General features: G+C 36.1%; 1 protein-coding gene across 1 annotated transcript; it reads left to right on the forward strand.

Moving 5' to 3' along the window:
* Positions 1-18,715: 18,715 nt before the first annotated feature.
* On the forward strand, positions 18,716-23,515 carry LOC125269244 (adhesion G-protein coupled receptor G2-like). The gene is made up of 7 exons (XM_048192121.1): positions 18,716-19,003; positions 19,090-19,126; positions 19,209-19,306; positions 19,500-19,624; positions 19,776-20,665; positions 21,197-21,480; positions 22,278-23,515. Exons 1-5 carry the CDS (start codon positions 18,941-18,943, stop codon positions 20,128-20,130), a joined length of 678 nt encoding a protein of 225 aa, XP_048048078.1. The 5' UTR covers positions 18,716-18,940; the 3' UTR covers positions 20,131-20,665; positions 21,197-21,480; positions 22,278-23,515.
* Positions 23,516-23,592: the final 77 nt, after the last annotated feature.

Consider the following 23,592-nt stretch of genomic DNA (forward strand, 5'->3'; position numbering starts at 1 on the left):
TTACTAACACACTAAGTAACTATAACTATGTGTCTAAATAATAAGATGTATAAATGAATGTTTAAATAGTTTATTAATCATTTACTTACATTTACTAAATGAACTACTGACAACTCCTAAATAACTGGTTTGTAAATAATGTAATACTTAATTTAGAAATGATAAATTGATTATTAATAAAGAAAATACAATTATTAAACACATTATAGATATGCTTATAAATCAAGAATAAAGCAATTATAGCTGTATTTATAAACTACTTATGTCTATTAATGCTTTATAAGTGACGAAATAACTATTAACTAATGCTTAACTAATGCTTCATAGTGTGCAGTTATTATAAAGTGTTACCAATTATATTTTTTAAAGCACTCTGTTCACACATTTACTACTCAACTCACCTCTGTTGTCGCAGAAAACAAAGCCATTAAAGAGAGCATTCTAGAATTGTAAACGGACAACTTAGTTTTCATGGGCGTCCCGGAACAAACTCCAGACGACCCTGAAAAAATCAGTCAAGGACTTTAGGATAAAACAACTCAAAGTACCAATTGAAACTGTCCTGATTATCATCTTTCACTGTGTGCAATGTACTAGATCTCAAAACAACAGCAATCGACCATGACTAAACATTAGAAAAAAGCTGGATCAGTGACAAGGCAGACAGCTTAAAAGCACAAACTATGGACTCAACGTGCAATACACAAAGGACATTCTTGAAAATCAAAAGCAGCTTTTCCCAATCCGAAAAACAGATGATAAATGAAGGAAAAAAGGCAACCATTGCAGTGGACAAATTATACATTGATGGATAATTATATTGTGATAAGGACATTAACCCCAGCCATAAGACAGCATGAACTTTTCACTGCCCTTAAACCAGAGATGTTCACAAGTCCCTGCGATCAAGTCCAAGTCAAGTCTCAAGTCTTTGAGGACCAAGTCAAGTCAAGTCCAGGTCAAGTCTCAAGTCTTTAGGGGTCCAAGTGAAGTCTCAAATCAAGTCTTTGTTCTATTTTATTATTTTGTTGTTATTGTAATTAACAGTGTATTTAAATATCAAAACAGATTACTTTTACTTTAAAATTGTCTAATAAAGCACACAAAATACTACTTAAATCATTTTTATTACTTTCTAACTTTATACAAAATTATACCATTTAGAACCACCGCAAGGAAAAAAGTGCTGTGTATTTTGAGCTATATGAGTTGCCGTAGTTTGTAGATCTCAAGCAATGCTGGAAAATGTAGTCTGCCAGTGAGCGCTGGTGGTAACAAAACCTATGTATAGACAAGTGTTACAGTAAACAACACGATGAACAACATTTCCATCTGTGTGTCTTGTTTGTGATAAGGCGATATAATAACGCACTGCAACTTAACAAACCGATCTGTGGAAATGAGTCAGACGGACAGGGTTATAAAATGTGAATGGAAGTGCTTGTTCAATCCAAATACAATTTAACATGGTAAATGTGGATATTATATGCATTATCAAATACTCAAAAATAAATTTAAAAAATGAAAAGGACATGTACTTCTTGAAAAGGACCAGTGCCTCTGTAGCTGTGCAACACCGCAGCTTCCCTTCGGATTAATTGATAGCTTTTCAAATGAAATGACAAAGTTTATCGCAAGGTAAGGATTATATTGTTATTATTTGTTGCTAATTTAACAAGTTTTCTGAATTTGCGTGCCTTCAGATGCGTCAAGCGCTCGATGGCTTGTTGTGTTTAGAGATGATTTGTGATATTCGCTGCTGCAGCACATACAGTATTTGGGAATGAATGGATAGTAAAATGTGATGTTTCTTGCCATCGTTGTGGGGTAGTAAATAGAGAACATAATCGGGGAATGTTACGCCAAAAGACTTGTTTTTCACAAGGCTCTGTCTTCAAGTCCAAGTCAAGTCTCGAGTCAAGTCTCAGATATTTGTTCACGAGTCCAAGTCAAGACGCAAGTCATTTATTTTTGCAACTTAAGTGCGACTCGAGTCCAAGTCGCAGACTCGAGTTTGCATCTCTGCCTTAAACTCATACTGAACAATAAAGCACCAGGTCCTGATGGATTCCCTGCTGAGTTCTACAAACACCTCTGGTCCATTTTATCACCACTCGATTCATAAGTGAAACAAAACAAAAATCAAAACTGCCAGCTAACATGAACACAGCCACAATTTCTGTCCTCATTAAACCCAATAAAGACCCAACATTGCTGTCAAGAATACTCAATCAATTGGAGTAAATCTTCTATTCTTTCATAGAAGCTCGGATGTTACATCCCATACACCACCTATCCCTCTACGCACCAATTACATCACATCTTTAGGCATTTAGCAATGTTTTCCTCAGGCTGTCAGAGCTGTTTGGACTTAACTTTACCCCATTACTCAAAACAACAGATGCTGGATGAACTTACCACTATCCATTTTGTGTAGAAGATCAGTCATCAAAATAACAATACTGCCTAAACTAAACTTTTTATTCTCAATATTCCAATACAACCCACCTTCACCTGGTTTAAATCACTAGACCCAACCATTACTAAATTCTACTGGAAAAATAAGACCAAAAGAATTAAACTGACTACCCTACAGAAACCAAAAACGCAGGGAGGGTCTGGAAGCACATTTCTACCACCACTTTCTGGCCAGTCAGCTTCAAAATATATAGAAATGGACTCATTCTAACCCATCAGAAAACATATGGTTAGATGTTGAACAAACATTTTGGAAGGACATTCATATTTCAGATTCACCCTTCTCCAGTTAGACGACCAAAAAACATCAACAATAGTAGCAGCTCCGACAGCAAGGTGGAAATCTCATCAAATCACAAACACCCCTCTTGCACCATCTAAATCTGGAATAACCCAGATTTTACAGTGAATAAAAAGCTGCTTAACTTCTGCACAAGGGCAGAGAAGAGCATCACACAACTTCAACACATCTTTCATAATAATAACTTGGCCTCATTTTCCTCCTTGATCCAGAAACATGGCATCAGGAGTAAATGTTTTTTGGAATACCTACAAATCAAACAATCTATCCAATCAAAAATCGACATTCGAACCACTTATCTAGAACCTCTCCCCTTCAACCACAGAGCTAATTAACATATCTTCCTCAAAAAAATACTCTCCAAAATACACAGAATAATATCAAAAGCAGATAACACATTAAGCTTACCAAATGCTAAATGGGAATCAGACTTATCCATTGCTCCCGATGCCGATTTCTGGACACAAATCTGCAAAAATATCCAAATGCCAACCTGCAACTCATATAGTATAAGGTACTTAATAGATCTCACCTAACTGGATTGAAATGGTTTAAAATGGGATTTACTTAAGAAACTTTATCACATTGTACACAAAATAACCTAGACACATGTTCACGCCATTTGGCATCGCACCCCAATTAAAAAATTTTGAAAAAACATCACTACTATCTGTACTTATGTCTCCCTACCTCTGTATAGACTATTACAGTAGGTGACATATCCATAATCAATTTAAACAACATAAACAGTCAATAACTCCTTGTGGCACTAACTATCGCCAAGAAAACTGTCCTCATGAACTGGAAAGCCATACATATTGCATCTTGTAAAAACTTACTTAAAGACTACATCTCCATGGAAAACCTGTCTACTTCCATCCAAAACAACAAACTAGACACCCCTCTCGGTCATCTCTCATTCCCTTCCGACAGTCATGAATCCGCTGACCTGAAACCAACCACAACTATACACCTCCATCTACATCCACATGATTCGGGATTAGGGACACATTCGTTTGCCACATTTGTTTGCCTCTGTTGTTTTATATTTGTCACATGTAAATAATGGCATACCCCTTGTTTGCATAATAAAAAAAAGGAAATAAAAGAGATTTATTAAACTGATTTGTACAGTCATTGTTTAAGGGTAAACGGTGTATTTTTCATCAAAATAATGAATGAGTGAGAAATGTTTAAAATTATGTATGTACATTAAATTATTTTTAAAATTTTACTGAAATCACTCAAAATAAAAGACAAATATCTGTGATGATCGTTACTGAAACCGTCTGTTATTGTGAGAGGATTGAATTGTGCTGAATATTAGTGATGTTAGATTTATCGAGTGATATAATCATCCTGCTGTCCTGTATGTTTGAGCGTATGGATGACAGACAGACACAAACTATACTGAACCTCTTTTAGAAAACAAATTTGCATCTTCAGAATGAAACTAATTTGACACGCCTGCGGATTCAGATATTTGCTTGATCATGACACATGAATATGGAACATATTTGGTTATTAAAATTCAAGACATGAAAACATGGTGTCTAATCACTTCTGCATTATTTAATGGGGTTTAATGTGTTAGCATAACCTGATATTGCTGAGTTCACCATGTTCCTGGGTCAACATTTTTGTTGATCCTGGAACAACATTCAAAACAAACCAATCAGATTTGAGGGACAAGTTTACAGATTATGTCAAGTTCAGGCTTAAAATCATGAATTAGTGCTTCTACATCAGTGTTATTCATCTATCACTTTCCTCTGATTTTTGGGATAACTTATGGGTAGGGTTAGGTTTGGGGGTAGGAATAGGGTTAAGACAAAATTTTCAGACTAGAATGTTGTTCCAGGATCAACAAAATATGTTGACTCAGGAACGCATCTAACTCAGCAATATCAGGATGTGCAATGTGTTATATCTATGAGAGCCTCTCATGTGATTATAATGAAGCTAATAAAATGTGTAAATAAAATTCATTAATCATGATGGACTTCCAGTGGCCCCAAAAACATGTATTCACTTTTGTCAAATATGTGAATGTCATCCGTTAGACAAGATATTGGCACAAGTGCCATTTAATGTAAATAAATATTGTATTTTATTGTTACAGGTACAGGAAACAGGTAAAACCTGGCATTTTCTGTATAGGAATATGAATCTATATTAAGCAAAATAATCTAAATATTGTCTAATAAAGACTAGGTTATGCTTTTACTGGCATTTTTATTAAATATAATAATGTGCTATATTTAGATAATTCTCTGTAAAAAAAAATTTGACTTGGACCTGAATGTAAATGAACAGTGAAATTCACAGTTAAAGCACAAAATAATCATGATTTTCATGTATGCAAATGAACAGTATGTCATTGTTACAGTGTCTCTGAGCTGCATATCATAATCGTACAGCTTCATATGTGAACGGATGAAACTCTCTCTCTCTCTTCTTGGGCTGTGGACTTTTCATTTCAAGAATGTAATAAGAAAATGCTTTTAAAATTTACTACCAGTATCTATTAAAAAGAAAATTCGACACTTGTGCCTCAGTCAGGATTTTTTTGGGAATTATGTCTCGGCAAAAGCAGAATTGGCTGTGGCTGATGATCATCTGTTGTACGTCACACCAGATAAGTATGTTGATTTGAAAATGTAAAATGTAAATAAAAAATAACATTTTTATTTATAAACCATTATTGAGTTCAATGTTCTTAAAAAGTATTTTTGCAACAAATTTAGAATGTTGTCTCTGGTTTCAGGACAGTGCAAATGCAACAATACAACCAATGAGGGGCAATGTGAAGTCAGCATAGATGAGACGTTTGCAGACATAAAGCTGTGGTTATTACTAGATGTTAGTTCTAGACCAGCAGCAGGTACGTGTCGCCCTACAACAGATGAAGTGTTGAAGGTTTTGAGTTTTGTGTGTGTTTTGGTTGTTCTTTTTCACATATGAACAAATATACAGTCCACAAATTAGTGTTTCACTGTCCACTATGATTGATCACTGCTGTTGGCAATGAAAAAAACAGATTCTAAAACACTAAAACGTTGTGTATAATATTTCACCCAAAAATTAAACTTCTGCCATCATTTACTCACCCTCCAAACCTGTATGAATTTCTTTATTTTGCTGAACACAATATAAGATATTTGGAAGAATATGGGTAACCAAACAGTTAGTGGGGCACCACTGACTTCCAAATTATGGGAAAAAAACAAACAAACAATGGAAGTCAATGGGCACCACAACTGTTCAGAATAGCAGAAGTAAGCCATTTTCTTTGAATGTGCGAGCTGCTATACTTAAATAACTACAGTGTTAGGGAAAGTTACTTTTAAAAGTATAATATTGTGTTACTCCCTTAAAAAGTAACTAATTGTTTCTTAGTTACTTCTGTACTTTTACGTTATGTTACTTTTACTCACCTTTGCTGGGCTTGCTTGTTTGTCTTTTAATAACAAAAAAAGTTTTACTTTTGGCAAATGTAAAGGCTCTTTCAAACCAAAATTAAAATAAATAAGCCTCAGGCTGAAAGAAATGCAAATTGACATATGTACAGTAGAGGGTACAACTCAAACAAACATTTCAAACAAATGCAGGATAAGAAATGATAACACACTTACTTCAGCAATAAAAACAAAATATGAATGCTTATGTAAAGTAATTTTTGATTATTGGTATGGTTGAATTATATCACTAAATGCCAGCAGCAAAGACAGTAGTTAATAAAATGAAATAAAATACATAAACAGACAGGGCATAGATTAAATCAGGATAAGGCCGTAATTCAATTTGCACATTTCAGTAGGTTTTAAAAATGTGCTTTAGAAAAAAGAAAAAAAAAATATTACTGGTGTACATCTTGAGATAAAACAATGACACTGAGTAAGATATGTCACTGTAAGTTGCGTTCAGTTAAAACATCTCAAACATGCATTTTTATCTAAAACTAGGCTTAGCCCTTGTTTGTAAAACCGAGGGAAAGTATATTTGTGTTATTTAATGTTTAATTTTTGAAGGTTTGCATAACATTCTGAGTTTGCATTTCACTGTTTGTAAAGAAAGTAAATAAAAGTAAAGAGAGAGAGAGAGAGAAGAGAATGGCAAGATTACAGTTAGTTAACCACAACCTATGAGAAACATCAAAGAATCAGGGTCACTTTAAAAGGGGCACAATAACGTAGAAAGGCTGCAAACGGGTGCTTGCATTGACTTCGGTTGCTGAATAATTACAGATGTGGTAGATTCTTGATGATTTTGTCAGGAGTGCGCTGAAGCGTTCGTTTGGGTTCTTTTGGGTCGACCATGTTGAATCCAATGAAGTTAACTTAGTTGCCAGAAGGAGACAGAAAACGATGGTGTCTCAAAAGAGAATGAGCAAAGATGTACCTGATCTAAGGACTCTTAAATGCCCTATCAGTTCACACCAATTTCGGTGAGATAAGCAATCAAAGATGACCAGGAGAAAGTCTTTGTTCAATCTTGTCACCCTATTTGCATGTCTATGTTGGTCTGGAGAATTTGTACACAAAAGCATGGTAAAATATTATGATGCATTTGATCATAGCATACTATGCACCATTAATTATGAAATGAAGAGAGGATTCTTTTGATACCAAGACAGGCATGAAGGCATTAAAGGGTTAGTTCACCCAGAAATGAAAATTCTGTCATTTTTTACTCACCTTCATGTCGTTACACACCCATAAGACCTTCGTTCATCTTCAGAACACAAATTAAGATATTTTTGATGAAATCCGATGGCTCAGTGAGGCCTGCATTGACAGCAAGATAATTAACACTTTCAGATGTCCAGAAAGCTACTAAAGACATATTTAAAATAGTTTATGTGACTACAGTGGTTCAACCTTGATGTTATGAAGTGACGAGAATACTTTTTGTTTGCCAAAATAACGACTTTATTCAACAATATCTAGTGATGAGCGATTTCAAAACACTGCTTCATGAAGCTTTATGAATCTTATGTTTCAAATCAGTGGTTCGAAGTGACAAAGTCACGTGATTTCAGAAAAGCTTTGGGAGTTTGATACATGCTCCAAACCACTGATTCAAAACAAAAGATTCTCCATGCCTGGATTACTTATGGAGTCGACGTCACTTCTTTTCATCAATTGCAGTTCATAGTCTAGTATTGCGATCTAGGATTTATCTTGAACTATTATTTATTTGTAATATTTATCTCGCTACACATGGTCACACAGTTCTTACGTTAAAATTAAGTTGAAATTAGGTGTATGATTTGATATTAATGTTGAATTGTGTGTTGTCATGTTCTCTTGAGGTTGTCTGAAAATCCCTTCTGTTGATCCTGGAAAGATATGTACAAACACTACATATGATGAAGATATATGCAAATGTAAGTCTGTCTTAAATTTTATCAGTTGTTTCAGTTGCCTGTTTCACACCCACCAAACTTAACACAACATTACAACTAATTACATTTGTTAGTAAAACTATAAATTGTAAACATTTAAGAAAGTTAGTCCATTTTTATTCTACATGTCCTCCAGCTCTTGCTTACAATGATTTAGCTCCTGCATGTTCTCGCTTAACGCACACTGATAATCTCACGTTCTTTATTGTTATTTCTTGACCAAATAAATAGACAGGTGAACACAATCTGCTTATATTTCTCAGTTGTCATCTTTATTGTAGGACTCATTATTCATTCGTGAGTGGAGTGTGTCAATAATAAATTTGTGAAAGAAGATTAACATGCATGTTGAAATTACAATACATTTATAGTTTTATAAATTAACAACAATATATTAGATCACCTTAAACTTTGAGACTTAATTACACAGATATATAACTAAAACACATGTCTTATTTATTTCCTTGTGTTAAAGGGAATGTAGGAAGCAAATACGTTCTGCATTTTAATGGGAGTGAATGGATGTGTGTCATCTGTGTTGATGAAAGATCAACGACTGTCACACCACTGTCAAACACCATAACTAACAATCCAACTACCAGTTTCGAACCAACTGAGACAACTAACAATCCAACTACCAGTTTCGAACCAACTGAGACATCTAACAATCCAACTACCAGTTTTGAACCAACTGAGACAACTAACAATCCAACTACCAGTTTCGAACCAACTGAGACAACTAACAATCCAAGTATGGGCTTCGAACCAACTGAGACAACTAACAATCCAACTACCAGATTTGAACCAACTGAGACAACTAACAATCCAGCTACCAGTTTCGAACCAACTGAGACAACTAACAATCCAACTACCAGATTTGAACCAACTGAGACAACTAACAATCCAGCTACCAGTTTCGAACCAACTGAGACAACTAACAATCCAAGTTTGGCCCTCGAACCAACTGAGACAACTAACAATCCAACTACCAGTTTCGAACCAACTGAGACAACTAACAATCCAAGTATGGGCTTCGAACCAACTGAGACAACTAACAATCCAACTACCAGATTTGAACCAACTGAGACAACTAACAATCCAGCTACCAGTTTCAAACCATCTGAGACAACTAACAATCCAGCTACCAGTTTCACACCATCTGAGACAACTAAAAATCCAACTACCAGTTTCGAACCAACTGAGACATCTAACAATCCAACTACCAGTTTTGAACCAACTGAGACAACTAACAATCCAATTACCAGTTTCGAACCAACTGAGACAACTAACAATCCAGCTACCAGTTTCGAACCAACTGAGAGAACTAACAATCCAACTACCAGTTTCGAACCATCTGAGACAACTAACAATCCAACTACCAATTTCGAACCAACTGAGACAACTAACAATCCAGCTACCAGTTTCAAACCATCTGAGACAACTAACAATCCAACTACCAGTTTCGAATCAACTGAGACAACTAACAATCCAGCTACCAGTTTCGAACCATCTGAGACAACTAACAATCAAACTACCAGTTTCGAACCATCTGAGACAACTAACAATCCAACTACCAGTTTCGAACCAACTGAGACAACTAACAATCCAACTACCAGTTTCGAACCAACTGAGACAACTAACAATCCAACTACCAGTTTCGAACAAACTGAGACAACTAACAATCCAGCTACCAGTTTCGAACCAACTGAGACAACTAACAATCCAACTACCAGTTTCGAACCAACTGAGACAACTAACAATCCAACTACCAGTTTCGAACCAACTGAGACAACTAACAATCCAACTACCAGTTTCGAACCAACTGAGACAACTAACAATCCAGCTACCAGTTTCGAACCAACTGAGACAACTAACAATCCAACTACCAGTTTCGAACAAACTGAGACAACTAACAATCCAGCTACCAATTTCGAACCAACTGAGACAACTAACAATCCAGCTACCAGTTTCGAACCAACTGAGACAACTAACAATCCAACTACCAGTTTCGAACCAACTGAGACAACTAACAATCCAACTACCAGTTTCGAACAAACTGAGACAACTAACAATCCAGCTACCAGTTTCGAACCAACTGAGACAACTAACAATCCAACTACCAGTTTCGAACCAACTGAGACAACTAACAATCCAACTACCAGTTTCGAACCATCTGAGACAACTGACAATCCAACTACCAATTTCGAACCAACTGAGACAACTAACAATCCAGCTACCAGTTTCGAACCAACTGAGACAACTAACAATCCAAGTTTGGCCCTCGAACCAACTGAGACAACTAACAATCCAACTACCAGTTTCGAACCAACTGAGACAACTAACAATCCAACCACCAGTTTCGAACCAACTGAGACAACTAACAATCCAACTACCAATTTCGAACCAACTGAGACAACTAACAATCCAGCTACCAGTTTCAAACCATCTGAGACAACTAACAATCCAACTACCAGTTTCGAATCAACTGAGACAACTAACAATTCAGCTACCAGTTTCGAACCATCTGAGACAACTAACAATCAAACTACCAGTTTTGAACCAACTGAGACAACTAACAATCCAACTACCAGTTTCGAACCAACTGAGACAACTAACAATCCAACTACCAGTTTCGAACCAACTGAGACAACTAACAATCCAACTACCAGTTTCGAACCAACTGAGACAACTAACAATCCAACTACCAGTTTCGAACCAACTGAGACAACTAACAATCCAACTACCAGTTTCGAACATCTGAGACAACTGACAATCCAACTACCAATTTCAAACCAACTGAGACAACTAACAATCCAGCTACCAGTTTCGAACCAACTGAGACAACTAACAATCCAAGTTTGGCCCTCGAACCAACTGAGACAACTAACAATCCAACTACCAGTTTCGAACCAACTGAGACAACTAACAATCCAACCACCAGTTTCGAACCAACTGAGACAACTAACAATCCAACTACCAATTTCGAACCAACTGAGACAACTAACAATCCAGCTACCAGTTTCAAACCATCTGAGACAACTAACAATCCAACTACCAGTTTCGAATCAACTGAGACAACTAACAATCCAGCTACCAGTTTCGAACCATCTGAGACAACTAACAATCAAACTACCAGTTTTGAACCAACTGAGACAACTAACAATCCAACTACCAGTTTCGAACCATCTGAGACAACTAACAATCCAACTACCAGTTTCGAACCAACTGAGACATCTAACAATCCAGCTACCAGTTTCGAACCAACTGAGACAACTAACAATCCAATTACCAGTTTCGAACCAACTGAGACAACTAACAATCCAGCTACCAGTTTCGAACCATCTGAGACAACTAACAATCCAACTACCAGTTTCGAACCATCTGAGACAACTAACAATCCAACTAACAGTTTCAAACCATCTGAGACAACTAACAATCCAACTACCAGTTTCGGACCAACTGAGACGTCTAACAATCCAACTACCAGTTTCGAACAAACTGAGACAACTAACAATCCAACTACCAGTTTCGAACCAACTGAGACAACTAACGATCCAGCTACCAGTTTCAAACCATCTGAGACAACTAACAATCCAACTACCAGTTTCGAATCAACTGAGACAACTAACAATCCAGCTACCAGTTTTGAACCATCTGAGACAACTAACAATCCAACTACCAGTTTCGAACAAACTGAGACAACTAACAATCCAACTACCAGTTTTGAACCAAATGAGACAACTAACAATCCAACTACCAGTTTCGAACCAAGTGTGACAACTAACAATCCAACTACCAGTTTCAAACCATCTGAGACAACTAACAATCCAACTACCAGTTTCGAACCAAGTGTGACAACTAACAATCCAACTACCAGTTTTGAACCATCTGAGACAACTAACAATCAAACTACCAGTTTTGAACCAACTGAAACAACTAACAATCCAGCTACCAGCTTCGAACCATCTGAGACAACTAACAATCCAACTACCAGTTTCGAACCAAGTGTGACAACTAACAATCCAGCTACCAGTTTCAAACCATCTTTGACGACTAACAAACCAACAACCAGTTTCAAAGGATCTGAGGCAAATAAAAATCCAACAAGTTTCACACCATCTGAGACAACTAACAATCCAACTACCAGTTTCAAACCAACTGAGACAACTAAGAATCCAACTGCCAGTTTCGAACCATCTGAGACAACTAAGAATCAAACTACCAGTTTCGAACCAACTGAGACAACTAACAATCCAACTACCAATTTCGAACCAACTGAGACAACTAACAATCCAAGTACGAGCTTCAAACCATCTGTGACAACTAACAATCCAACTAGCAGTTTCGAACCATCTGAGACAACTAAGAATCAAACTACCAGTTTCGAACCAACTGAGACAACTAGCAATCCAACTAGCAGTTTCGAACAAACTGAGATAACTAACAATCCAACTACCCGTTTCGAACCAAATGAGACAACTAACAATCCAAGTACGAGCTTCAAACCATCTGTGACAACTAACAATCCAACTACCAGTTTTGAGCCCACTGTGACAACTAAAAATCCAACTACCACTTTCAAACCATCTAAAACAACTAATTATCAAACTACCAGTTTTGAACCAAATGAGACAACTAACAATCCAACTACCAGTTTCGAACCAAGTGTGACAACTAACAATCCAACTACCAGTTTCAAACCATCTGAGACAACTAACAATCCAACTACCAGTTTCGAACCAAGTGTGACAACTAAGAATCCAACTACCAGTTTCAAACCATCTGAGACAACTAACAATCCAACTACCAGCTTCGAACCAACTGAGACAACTAACAATCCAAGTACGAGCTTCAAACCATCTGTGACAACTAAGAATCCAACTGCCAGTTTCGAACCATCTGAGACAACTAAGAATCAAACTACCAGTTTCGAACCAACTGAGACAACTAGCAATCCAACTAGCAGTTTCGAACAAACTGAGATAACTAACAATCCAACTACCCATTTCGAATCATCTGAGCCAGCAAACAATCCACCTACCAGTTTCAAACCATCTGTGACAACTAACAATCAAACTACCAGTTTTGAACCCACTGTGACAGCTAAAAATCCAACTACCACTTTCAAACCATCTGAAACAACTAACTATCAAACTACCAGTTTTGAACCAAATGAGACAACTAACAATCCAACTACCCGTTTTGAACCAACTGAGACAACTAACAATCCAAGTACAAGCTTCAAACCATCTGTGACAACTAACAATCCAACTACCAGTTTCGAACCATCTGAAATAACTAACAATCCAACTAGCAGTTTCAAACAAACTGAAACAGCTAACAATCCAAGTACGAGCTTCAAACCATCTGTGACAAGTAAGAATCCAACTGCCAGTTTCACACCATCTGAGACAACTAACAAGCCAACTACCAGTTTCAAACCATCTGAAATAACTAACAATCCAACGATCAGTTTCAAACTATCTGGGACAACTAACAATCTAACTACAAGTTTCACACCATCTGAGACGACTAACAATCCAACTACAAGTTTCACACCATCTGAGACAACTAAAAATTCAACAACCAGTTTCAAACCATCTTTGACGACTAACAAACCAACAACCAGTTTCAAACGATATGAGGCAAATAAAAATCCAACTACAAGTTTCACACCATCTGAGACAACTAAATATCAAACTACCACTTTTGAATCAACTGAGACAACTATCAATCCAGCTACCAGTTTCAAACCAACCGAGACAACTAACAAGCCAACTAAAAGTTTCACACCATCTGAGACAACTAACAATCCAACTACCATTTTCGAACCAACTGAGACAACTAACAATCCAAGTACAAGCTTCAAACCATCTGTGACAACTAAGAATCCAACTGCCAGTTTCGAACCAACTGAGACAACTAAGAATCAAACTACCAGTTTCGAACCAACTGAGACAACTAACAATCCAACTAGCAGTTTCGAACAAAATGAGATAACTAACAATCAAACTACCAGTTTCAAACCATCTGAAACAACTAACAATCCAACTATCAGTTTCAAACCATCTGAGATAACTAACAATCTAACTACAATTTTCACACCATCTGAGACAACTAACAATCCAACTACCAGTTTCACACCATCTGAGACAACTAACAATCAAACTACCATTTTTGAACCAACTGACACAACTAACAATCCAAGCACCAGTTTCAAACCATCTGAGACAACTAACAATCCAACTACTAGTTTCAAACCATCTGAGACAACTAACATTCCAACTACCAGTTCCGTACCAACTGAGACAACTAACAATCCAACTACAAGTTTCACACCATCTAAGACAACTAACAATCCAATTACCAGTTTCGAACCAACTGAGACAACTAACAATCCAACTACCAGTTTCAAACTATCTGAGACAACTAACAATCCAACTATCAGTTTCAAACCATCTGAGACAACTAACAATCCAACTACCAGTTTCACACCATCTGAGACAACTAACAATCAAACTACCATTTTTGAACCAACTGACACAACTAACAATCCAAGCACCAGTTTCAAACCATCTGAGACAACTAACAATCCAACTACTAGTTTCAAACCATCTGAGACAACTAACATTCCAACTACCAGTTCCGTACCAACTGAGACAACTAACAATCCAACTACAAGTTTCACACCATCTAAGACAACTAACAATCCAATTACCAGTTTCGAACCAACTGAGACAACTAACAATCCAACTACCAGTTTCAAACTATCTGAGACAACTAACAATCAAACTACCAGTTTCGAACCAACTGTGACAACTAACAATCCAACTACCAATTTCAAACCACCCGAGATAACTAACAATCAAACTACCAGTTTTGAACCAACTGAGACAACTAACAATCCAACTACCAGTTTCAAACCATCTGAGGAAACTAACAATCTAACTAAAAGATTCAAACCATCTGAGGCAAATATAAATCCAACTACAAGTTTCACACCATCTGAGACAACTAACAATCCAACTACCAGTTTCAAACCATCTGAGACAACTAACAATACAACTACCAGTTTCAAACCATCTGAGGCAACCAACAATCAAACTACCAGTTTCAAACCAACTGAGACAACTAACAATCCAACTATCAGTTTCAAACCATTTGAGACAACTAACAATCAAACTACCAGTTTTGAACCAACTGAGACAACTAACAATCCAACTACCAGTTTCGAACCAACTGAGACAACCAACAATCAAACTACCAGTTTCAAACCAACTGAGACAACTAACAATCCAACTACCAGTTTCGAACCAACTGAGACAACTAACAATCCAACTACCAGTTTCAAACCATCTGAGGAAACTAACAATCTAACTACAAGTTTCACACCATCTGAGACAACTAACAAACCAACAACCAGTTTCAAACGATCTGAGGCAAATAAAAATCCAACTGCAAGTTTCACACCATCTGAGACAACTAACAATCCAACTACCAGTTTCACACCATCTGTGACAACTAACAATCCAAGTACCAGTTTCGAACCAACTGAGACAACTAACAATCCAGCTACCAGTTTCAAACCATCTGAGACAACTAACAATCCAACTACCAGTTTCAGTCCATCTGAGACAACTAACAGTCCAACTACCAGTTTCAAACAATCTGAGGAAACTAACAATCTAACTACCAGTTTCGAACCAACTGTGACAACTAACAATCCAACTACCAGTTTCAAACCATCTGAGACAACTAACAATCCAACTACCAGTTTCGTACCAACTGAGACAACTAACAATCCAACTACAAGTTTCACACCATCTAAGACAACTAACAATCCAATTACCAGTTTCGAACCAACTGAGACAACTAACAATCCAACTACCAGTTTCAAACCACCTACGATAACTAACAATCAAACTACCAGTTTTGAACCAACTGAGACAACTAACAATCCAACTACCAGTTTCAAACCATCTGAGGAAACTAACAATCTAACTAAAAGATTCAAACCATCTGAGGCAAATATAAATCCAACTACAAGTTTCACACCATCTGAGACAACTAACAATCCAACTACCAGTTTCAAACCATCTGAGACAACTAACAATCCAACTACCAGTTTCAAACCATCTGAGGCAACCAACAACCAAACTACCAGTTTCAAACCATCTGAGACAACTAACAATCCAACTACCAGTTTCAAACCATCTGTGACAACTATAAATCAAACTACTAGTTTCAAACCAACTGTGACAACTAACAATCCAACTACCAGTTTCAAACCATCTGAGACAACTAACAATCAAACTACCAGTTTTGAACCAACTGTGACAACTAACAATCCAACTACCAGTTTCAAACCATTTGAGACAACTAACAATCAAACTACCAGTTTTGAACCAACTGAGACAACTAACAAGCCAACTACCAGTTTCAAACCATCTGAGGAAATTAACAATCTAACTAAAAGATTCACACCATCTGAGACAACTAACAATTCAACAACCAGTTTCACACCATCTGAGGCAAATAAAAATCCAACTACAAGTTTCACACCATCTGAGACAACTAACAATCCAACTACCAGTTTCAAACCATCTGTGACAACTATAAATCAAACTACTAGTTTCAAACCAACTGTGACAACTAACAATCCAACTACCAGTTTCAAACCATCTGAGACAACTAACAATCAAACTACCAGTTTTGAACCAACTGTGACAACTAACAATCCAACTACCAGTTTCAAACCATTTGAGACAACTAACAATCAAACTACCAGTTTTGAACCAACTGAGACAACTAACAAGCCAACTACCAGTTTCAAACCATCTGAGGAAATTAACAATCTAACTAAAAGATTCACACCATCTGAGACAACTAACAATTCAACAACCAGTTTCACACCATCTGAGGCCAATAAAATTCCAACTACAAGTTTCACACCATCTGAGACAACTAACAATCCAACTACCAGTTTCACACCATCTGAGACAACTAACAATCCAACTACCAGTTTCAAACAATCTGAGGCAAATAAAAATCCAACTACAAGTTTCACACCATCTGAGACATCTAACAATCCAAATACCAGTTTCGAACCAACTGAAACAACTAACAATCCAGCTACCAGTTTCAAACCATCTGTGACAACTAACAATCCAACTACCAGTTTCAAACCATCTGAGACAACTAACAATCCAACTACCAGTTTCAAACCATCTGAGACAACTATCAATCCAACTACCAGATTCGAACCACCTGAGACAACTAGCAATCCAAGTATGAGCTTCAAACCATCTGTAACAACTAACAATCCAACTACCAGTTTCGAACCAACTGAGACAACTAACAACCCAACTACCAGATTCGAACCATCTGAAACAACTAGCAATCCAAGTATGAGCTTAAAACCATCTGTGACAACTAACAATCCAACTACCAGTTTCAAACCATCTGTGATGACTAACAACCCAACAACTAGTTTCAAACCATCTGAGGCAACTAACAATCCAACTACAAATTTCACACCATCTGAGACAACTAACAATCCAGCTACCAGTTTCGAACCAACTGAGACAATTCACAATCCAACTACCAGTTTCTTACCATCTGAGACAACTAACAATCCAACTACCAGTTTCACACCATCTGAGACAACTAACAATCCAACTACTAGTTTCGAACCAACTGACACAACTAACAATCCAACTACTAACATAACAGATCCCTCAAAAGCATCGTAAGTGTGTGGTTTACAAGTGACTTTTAAAATTAAAACTCTATTACTGAATAGAGAGTGATGAAATCAATTTTGCAGAGACATCTTAGACAATCTGGAGTCTATAATGGAGGAGATGGGAAAAAACAATATAAGCAACACACAGATCATCATGGGGGATGTTATTGGTCTTCTTCACATACAAGCCAATAACACAGAAACCAGAGACATGTGTTACTCTTCAGATCCAAACAGGATAGATGTAAGACTTGAGAAACAATAAAAGGATTGTATGATTTCTCATTTATTATGCTAATTCTTTTTTTTTTCGTACTGTAGGTTGTTGACTGTCAAAGTGACTGGAAGACAGACATTCCCTGGTCTGTAAAGATTCCCAGTGAGGCCTTTAATAAATCACGACTGGAAAACAATGGCAGGGCGTTACTTGGAGTTCTACGGTTCAAAAACGTGAGAAAGGTACTCAAAATTTAAAAAAAAATTAAATTCCATGTTTTAACATTTTAAGGAATGTTTACTAGAGAGTTCACTCAAAAATTACAATTGTGTTATTATTACATTCAGTGAAATGCAAATATAATGGCACAAATGTCTTGACCTCAAAAGAGCTGGACATAAGTACACTGTCATATTCACTATTATTATGATGCTTCTAAGGTGTTTTGATCCTCTTTGCAATTGACCCTTCACCGAGAGTCTAATGATCTAACCAATCAGAACGCCGAATCCGCCATTTTGTCCGACAAAGCAGTCAGGAGTTGGGGGGGGGGGTCTTTACATTAATTACATCAATTATGAATTGTTGCTTGAAAAGAGTTTTTAAAAAAGTTCTATTTTTGTGTTCCAGTGAAAATATAACAGCATAAGAGACATTTTTGAGTGAACTTTTATTTTAATTTAGTTTTTTTATCTATTGTATTCACACATTTTTATTTGATTTGCTCTATTTTTTATTTAGGATGAAACTAAAAAATACACTGTTTTGAACAATGAGGTTTATGGAATAACGATGAGGGCCAACATCTCCAACCTTACCAACAATATAGAAATGTTCTTTACACAGAAAGATCTGGTAATGAAGGTTTTGTTGCAAAACTTTAGTTGTTATAATAATCAGACACTGTGAAAGCAAAATAAAAATCAAACATGTTCTTACAGGTCGGTGAGGCATCCTGCAGATCTTGGGATGGAAAAGGTAAATTCCTTTATGGCTGTATTGATCAGTTCCCATCAATTTTATATAATTAATTTCATTCGTCATTCTCTTTTCATCAAAGGAAATCTTACATGGACAACGTCCGGCTGTGAGACAGTAAAAATCAACAACACCATAAAGTGCTCGTGTTCACATCTGACGTTCTTTGCAGTGCTGATGGTGAGAAGCTTCTCAGAGCTTCATTTAAAGACCCCATGAAATCAATATCAGAGTCTTTTAGCTAGTGAACTTGTAAAAGATGACTAAAGTCATACAAATAAAATGCATTTAAAACTGAAAGATCTGATTCTTGCTAATAAACAAGAATCAGTTTTAAAAGGGTTGTTTCTGTTGTGTTTCTCTGATCTCTCAGTCTCCTCCAGATGTAAACGCAAACATCACAGATTATGTGGATTCATTGAGCTTCATCACTTCTATTGGCTGCGGCATCTCCATGTTTTTTCTGTCCGTTGCTCTGTTCATGCATTTCCTGTTACGGTAGAGTATCTTAAAGTTTAAAATCTAGTTTGTGCTGTTAGTAGTTAAATGATTTAAAAGTTCAAAGTTCTTTGAACTTTGACCAATTGCTTTTGTTCATCTTTTGGATAAAAGCGTCTGCTAAATACAGGTTGTTTTTATATTTGAACAGGAAAGCCAAATCAAATCAGGCCACGAAGATCTTGATCAACATGTTTGTGGCTTTGTTTCTCCTGAATTTATCCTTTTTGTCAAACGAGAGCGTCGCCAACACAGAAGTCAAGTCTGCGTGTGTCTTCATAGCGCTACTCATGCATTACTCCATGCTGACTACATTCACCTGGTTCTTCATTCAAGCTCTTCATATGTACTTATGGCTCATCAGACAGAACGTCACCATCACAAACTACATGAGGAAGATCACCGTGTTCGGCTGGAGTGAGTTATATGAACAAAACACCTTTTATAGTGATACTTTAAGAACAGCAAAGACCAGCATGTCAGACTGTAAACTCGAGATCACCTGAGAGGGAAAAAAAAAATCAACTTTTGTGGTGTTTTTGTCCTTTTCTTGAGCTGTTAAGAGCATCTGAAAACTTAAAATCAATTTATTTCCGTCAGTGTTACTTAACATTTTATTCTAGTTTTTATTCATATTTTGAATCAGTTTTAATGTAATTTCATATGTTCAGTTTTCATTTTAATTGTAGTTGAAGTTTAAAGTATTGTATCTGTTTTAAATATTTATATATTGGTGTTGTAATTTTTTTCCATTTTTTGGATTTTTAAAAAGAATGTCTATATAGTTTTTTTTATTATTAATTTTTACTTTAGTTTTAGTTATTTGTTGCCTTGGTAACAAATTAAGTATTTTTTTTATATGTTTTGTTCAGTTAATATTTATTACAGTAACAATTTTTATGGTTTTGGTTTAAGTAAACTACAATAACCCTGGTCTCGTGTGTTTTCAGCGTTTCCGACTCCTATAGTCATAGCTGTTGTTTCTGTAGGAGGATATAAAACAGTGATTATAAACTCAACGTCTGGAAAAAACACACAAATGTAAGTTGCTCTGATGTCACAAATGCATGAATTAAAGAGGACCTGTTCTTTTTTTCCATGTTCAACTAGTGTGTAATCCATGAAAAAGCTCTGCAAAGTTCCAAAGTCCTTCTAGCCAGAGATCTTCTCTATATCAGTGTCAGTGTTTCTGAACTCCATCATAGTTTTGAGTTTTCTTCACAATATTCCTCATTTAAATAATTCATATGCAGAATAAAGGGGTGGGGCCTGGTTGAGTTAGTTAGTAGTGTGTTGACAAGTGTGTAACACACTTCTCCAGCTGACCAATCAGAGCACATTGAGCTTTTCAGAAGGAGGGGCTTCATAGAGACAGGAACTAAACAGAGCGTTACTGACAGACTGGGAAGAGAGGAGCTGCAACAATGGAGAATATGAGGAAAATAATCAACATTCAAGCAGGAAAACCTATTCTAGTAGAGCACAAAAACAACATCAAGACTCTGTAGGTCCTCTTTAATGAAGCTTTAAAGTGTCATCATGTCAACATTGTCTGTTTTCTTCTAATTATAGGTGCTGGATTACAGATCCTTTAATTCACTACATAGTGAACATTGGCTACTACGCTTTAGTCTTCTTCTTCACGACAGGGGTCTTCATCATGATCGTCACTAAGATTGTCCAAGCCCGACACATAAAAGCGCCTGATGGCAAGAGAAAGACGTTCAGAAAGCAGCTCATGATGGTGTTGAGTTTGTTCCTGCTCTTCGGCCTGACGTGGGCTGTGGCGTTCTTCAGTTATGGAGTGATGCTCATTCCCTCATATTACATCTTCACCGTGCTGAACTCGTTTCAGGGTGAGAAACAATCACACGGGTCCTACATGGATGATTGTGTGCGATGCAAACATTTGGTTATGTTTTTCCTACAGATTTTAGCAAATTTTTGGAGTGATTTTTTAAATTCAAAATTGTTTATTTTATATATATAATAAATTTTAAAAAAAATCACAATTTTGAAATAATTTTACATTTTTTTCAAAAAATATATATTAATATATTTATTCTTCCATTCATTTATTAATGTATCCATTTTATTTTATTATTATAAGGGGTTATAATGGCAGTTATTGTAATAATTAAAGGGTTAGTTCACCCAAAAATGAAAATAATGTCATTAATTACTCACCGTCATGTCGTTCCACACCCGTAAGACCTTCATTCATCTTCAGAACTCAAATGAAGATATTGTTGATAAAATCTGATGGCTCAGTGAGGCCTCCATAGAGAGCAAAGCCATTCAAAATCTCAAGATCCATAAAGGTACTATAAGCATATTTGAAACAGTTCATGTGAGTACAGTGGTTCGATCTTAATATTATAAAGCGACACGAATATTTCTTGTGCACCAAAAAAAAAACGACTTTTCAACAATATCTAGTGATGTCTTACGGGTGTGGAATGACATGACGGTGAGTAATAAATGACATTATTTTTGGGTGAACTAACCCTTTTATTTTACCAAAAGCATTTGGCCTAAAGATTATTTTTAGTCACATTTTAAAAAATTATACAAATGACTTTAATGATATCTTGGATGTATGTGAAGTACATTAAATATGTTCCTCTTACATTTGTTTGTTTGGTTTTTCCAGGGTTTTTCCTCTTTCTGTATTACTACCACATTCACAATGATGTAGCGGGAAGTTTCTCTGATGATCCAGAAAGCTCCAGCTTCACCACAGCCATCACTCAGTCCAGTTTTACAGCTTGTTAAAACGACTTACACATAATTTCTGAAATTTCTGACTCTTTTTCTCTAAACTCTACACACAAAACACATGCAAAACATCACACTTCTCTGGCAAAAGCAAACACTTCATTCACTGAACTGACTTGAGCTGAATAATGACAATATTGGCTTTATACAATCTGTATAGTATAAAGCACTGTAGAAATTTCAGATTCATTTCAAATTAGGTACATTTACACTTTAAACAGAAATGCGTGGTGGTGGTGGGGGGTAATTTATTTCTTTTTTTGAAACATAAGTTTTGATTGAACAAATAAGGTATCAGTGTTTCACACATGACTGTTGGGTGTAGGTAGTCAGGAAATGACTGACATTTAAATGGCAGTTTCCCAAATGAATCACAAGAGCTGTTAGATCTGAGTGATGTGTCTAATGTAGAGAACTGTGAGTAGAGTTTTGGAAAAAGTGCTTGTTTTAATATTGCGAACTGTGTAAAGCAGTGAATGGTTTCACTGAGTGCCACTCTTAGTAAGCAATTAAAAAAAAAAAAACCTAATGCTGTGGAAAATATTTATTATCTAAGCATAATAAAGACAGAATGGTTCCTTTGACTTTCTGAGACTGATTTGAACAGTCGTTGTTTAAAGGGAAACTGTAAATCAAATTTTCACTAAAGTGATGTATGTACATGGTATTGTTAGAGGTTATTGTTATGTATGTTCTTGTGGGAGGATTGAATTGTGCTGAATATTAGTGATGTTAGATTTATTGAGTGTTATAATCATCCTGCTGTCCTGTATGTTTCAGCATTTCAGAGACACAAACTGAATAGGCATCTACTGAACCTCTTTAAAAAACAAATTTGCATCTTCAGGATAAAACTATTGACGGCTGTGGGTTCAGATATTTCCTTGATCACGCATGTGGAATATATTTGGTTACTGAAAATGCAAGAACGAAAACATGGTGTCAAAATCAGATAATGACTTTAATGTGTTATATCTCTGAGAGCCTCTCATGTGATTGTAATAAATCTAATAAAATGTGCAAAAAAAAAAAAAATTTAATCATGATGGACTTTCAGTGGCTTTTGTCAAACTTATAAACATGTGAATGTCAAGATATTGCCACGAGTGCCATTTAATGTGAAGAAAAATTGTATTTTATTGTTTCTATGAAAAGTGGCAACCCCTGGCCTTTTTTTTCTGTATGGAAAT

This window comes from Megalobrama amblycephala, linkage group LG5 (genome assembly GCF_018812025.1).
Source record: "Megalobrama amblycephala isolate DHTTF-2021 linkage group LG5, ASM1881202v1, whole genome shotgun sequence".
NCBI classification, from domain to species: domain Eukaryota; kingdom Metazoa; phylum Chordata; class Actinopteri; order Cypriniformes; family Xenocyprididae; genus Megalobrama; species Megalobrama amblycephala.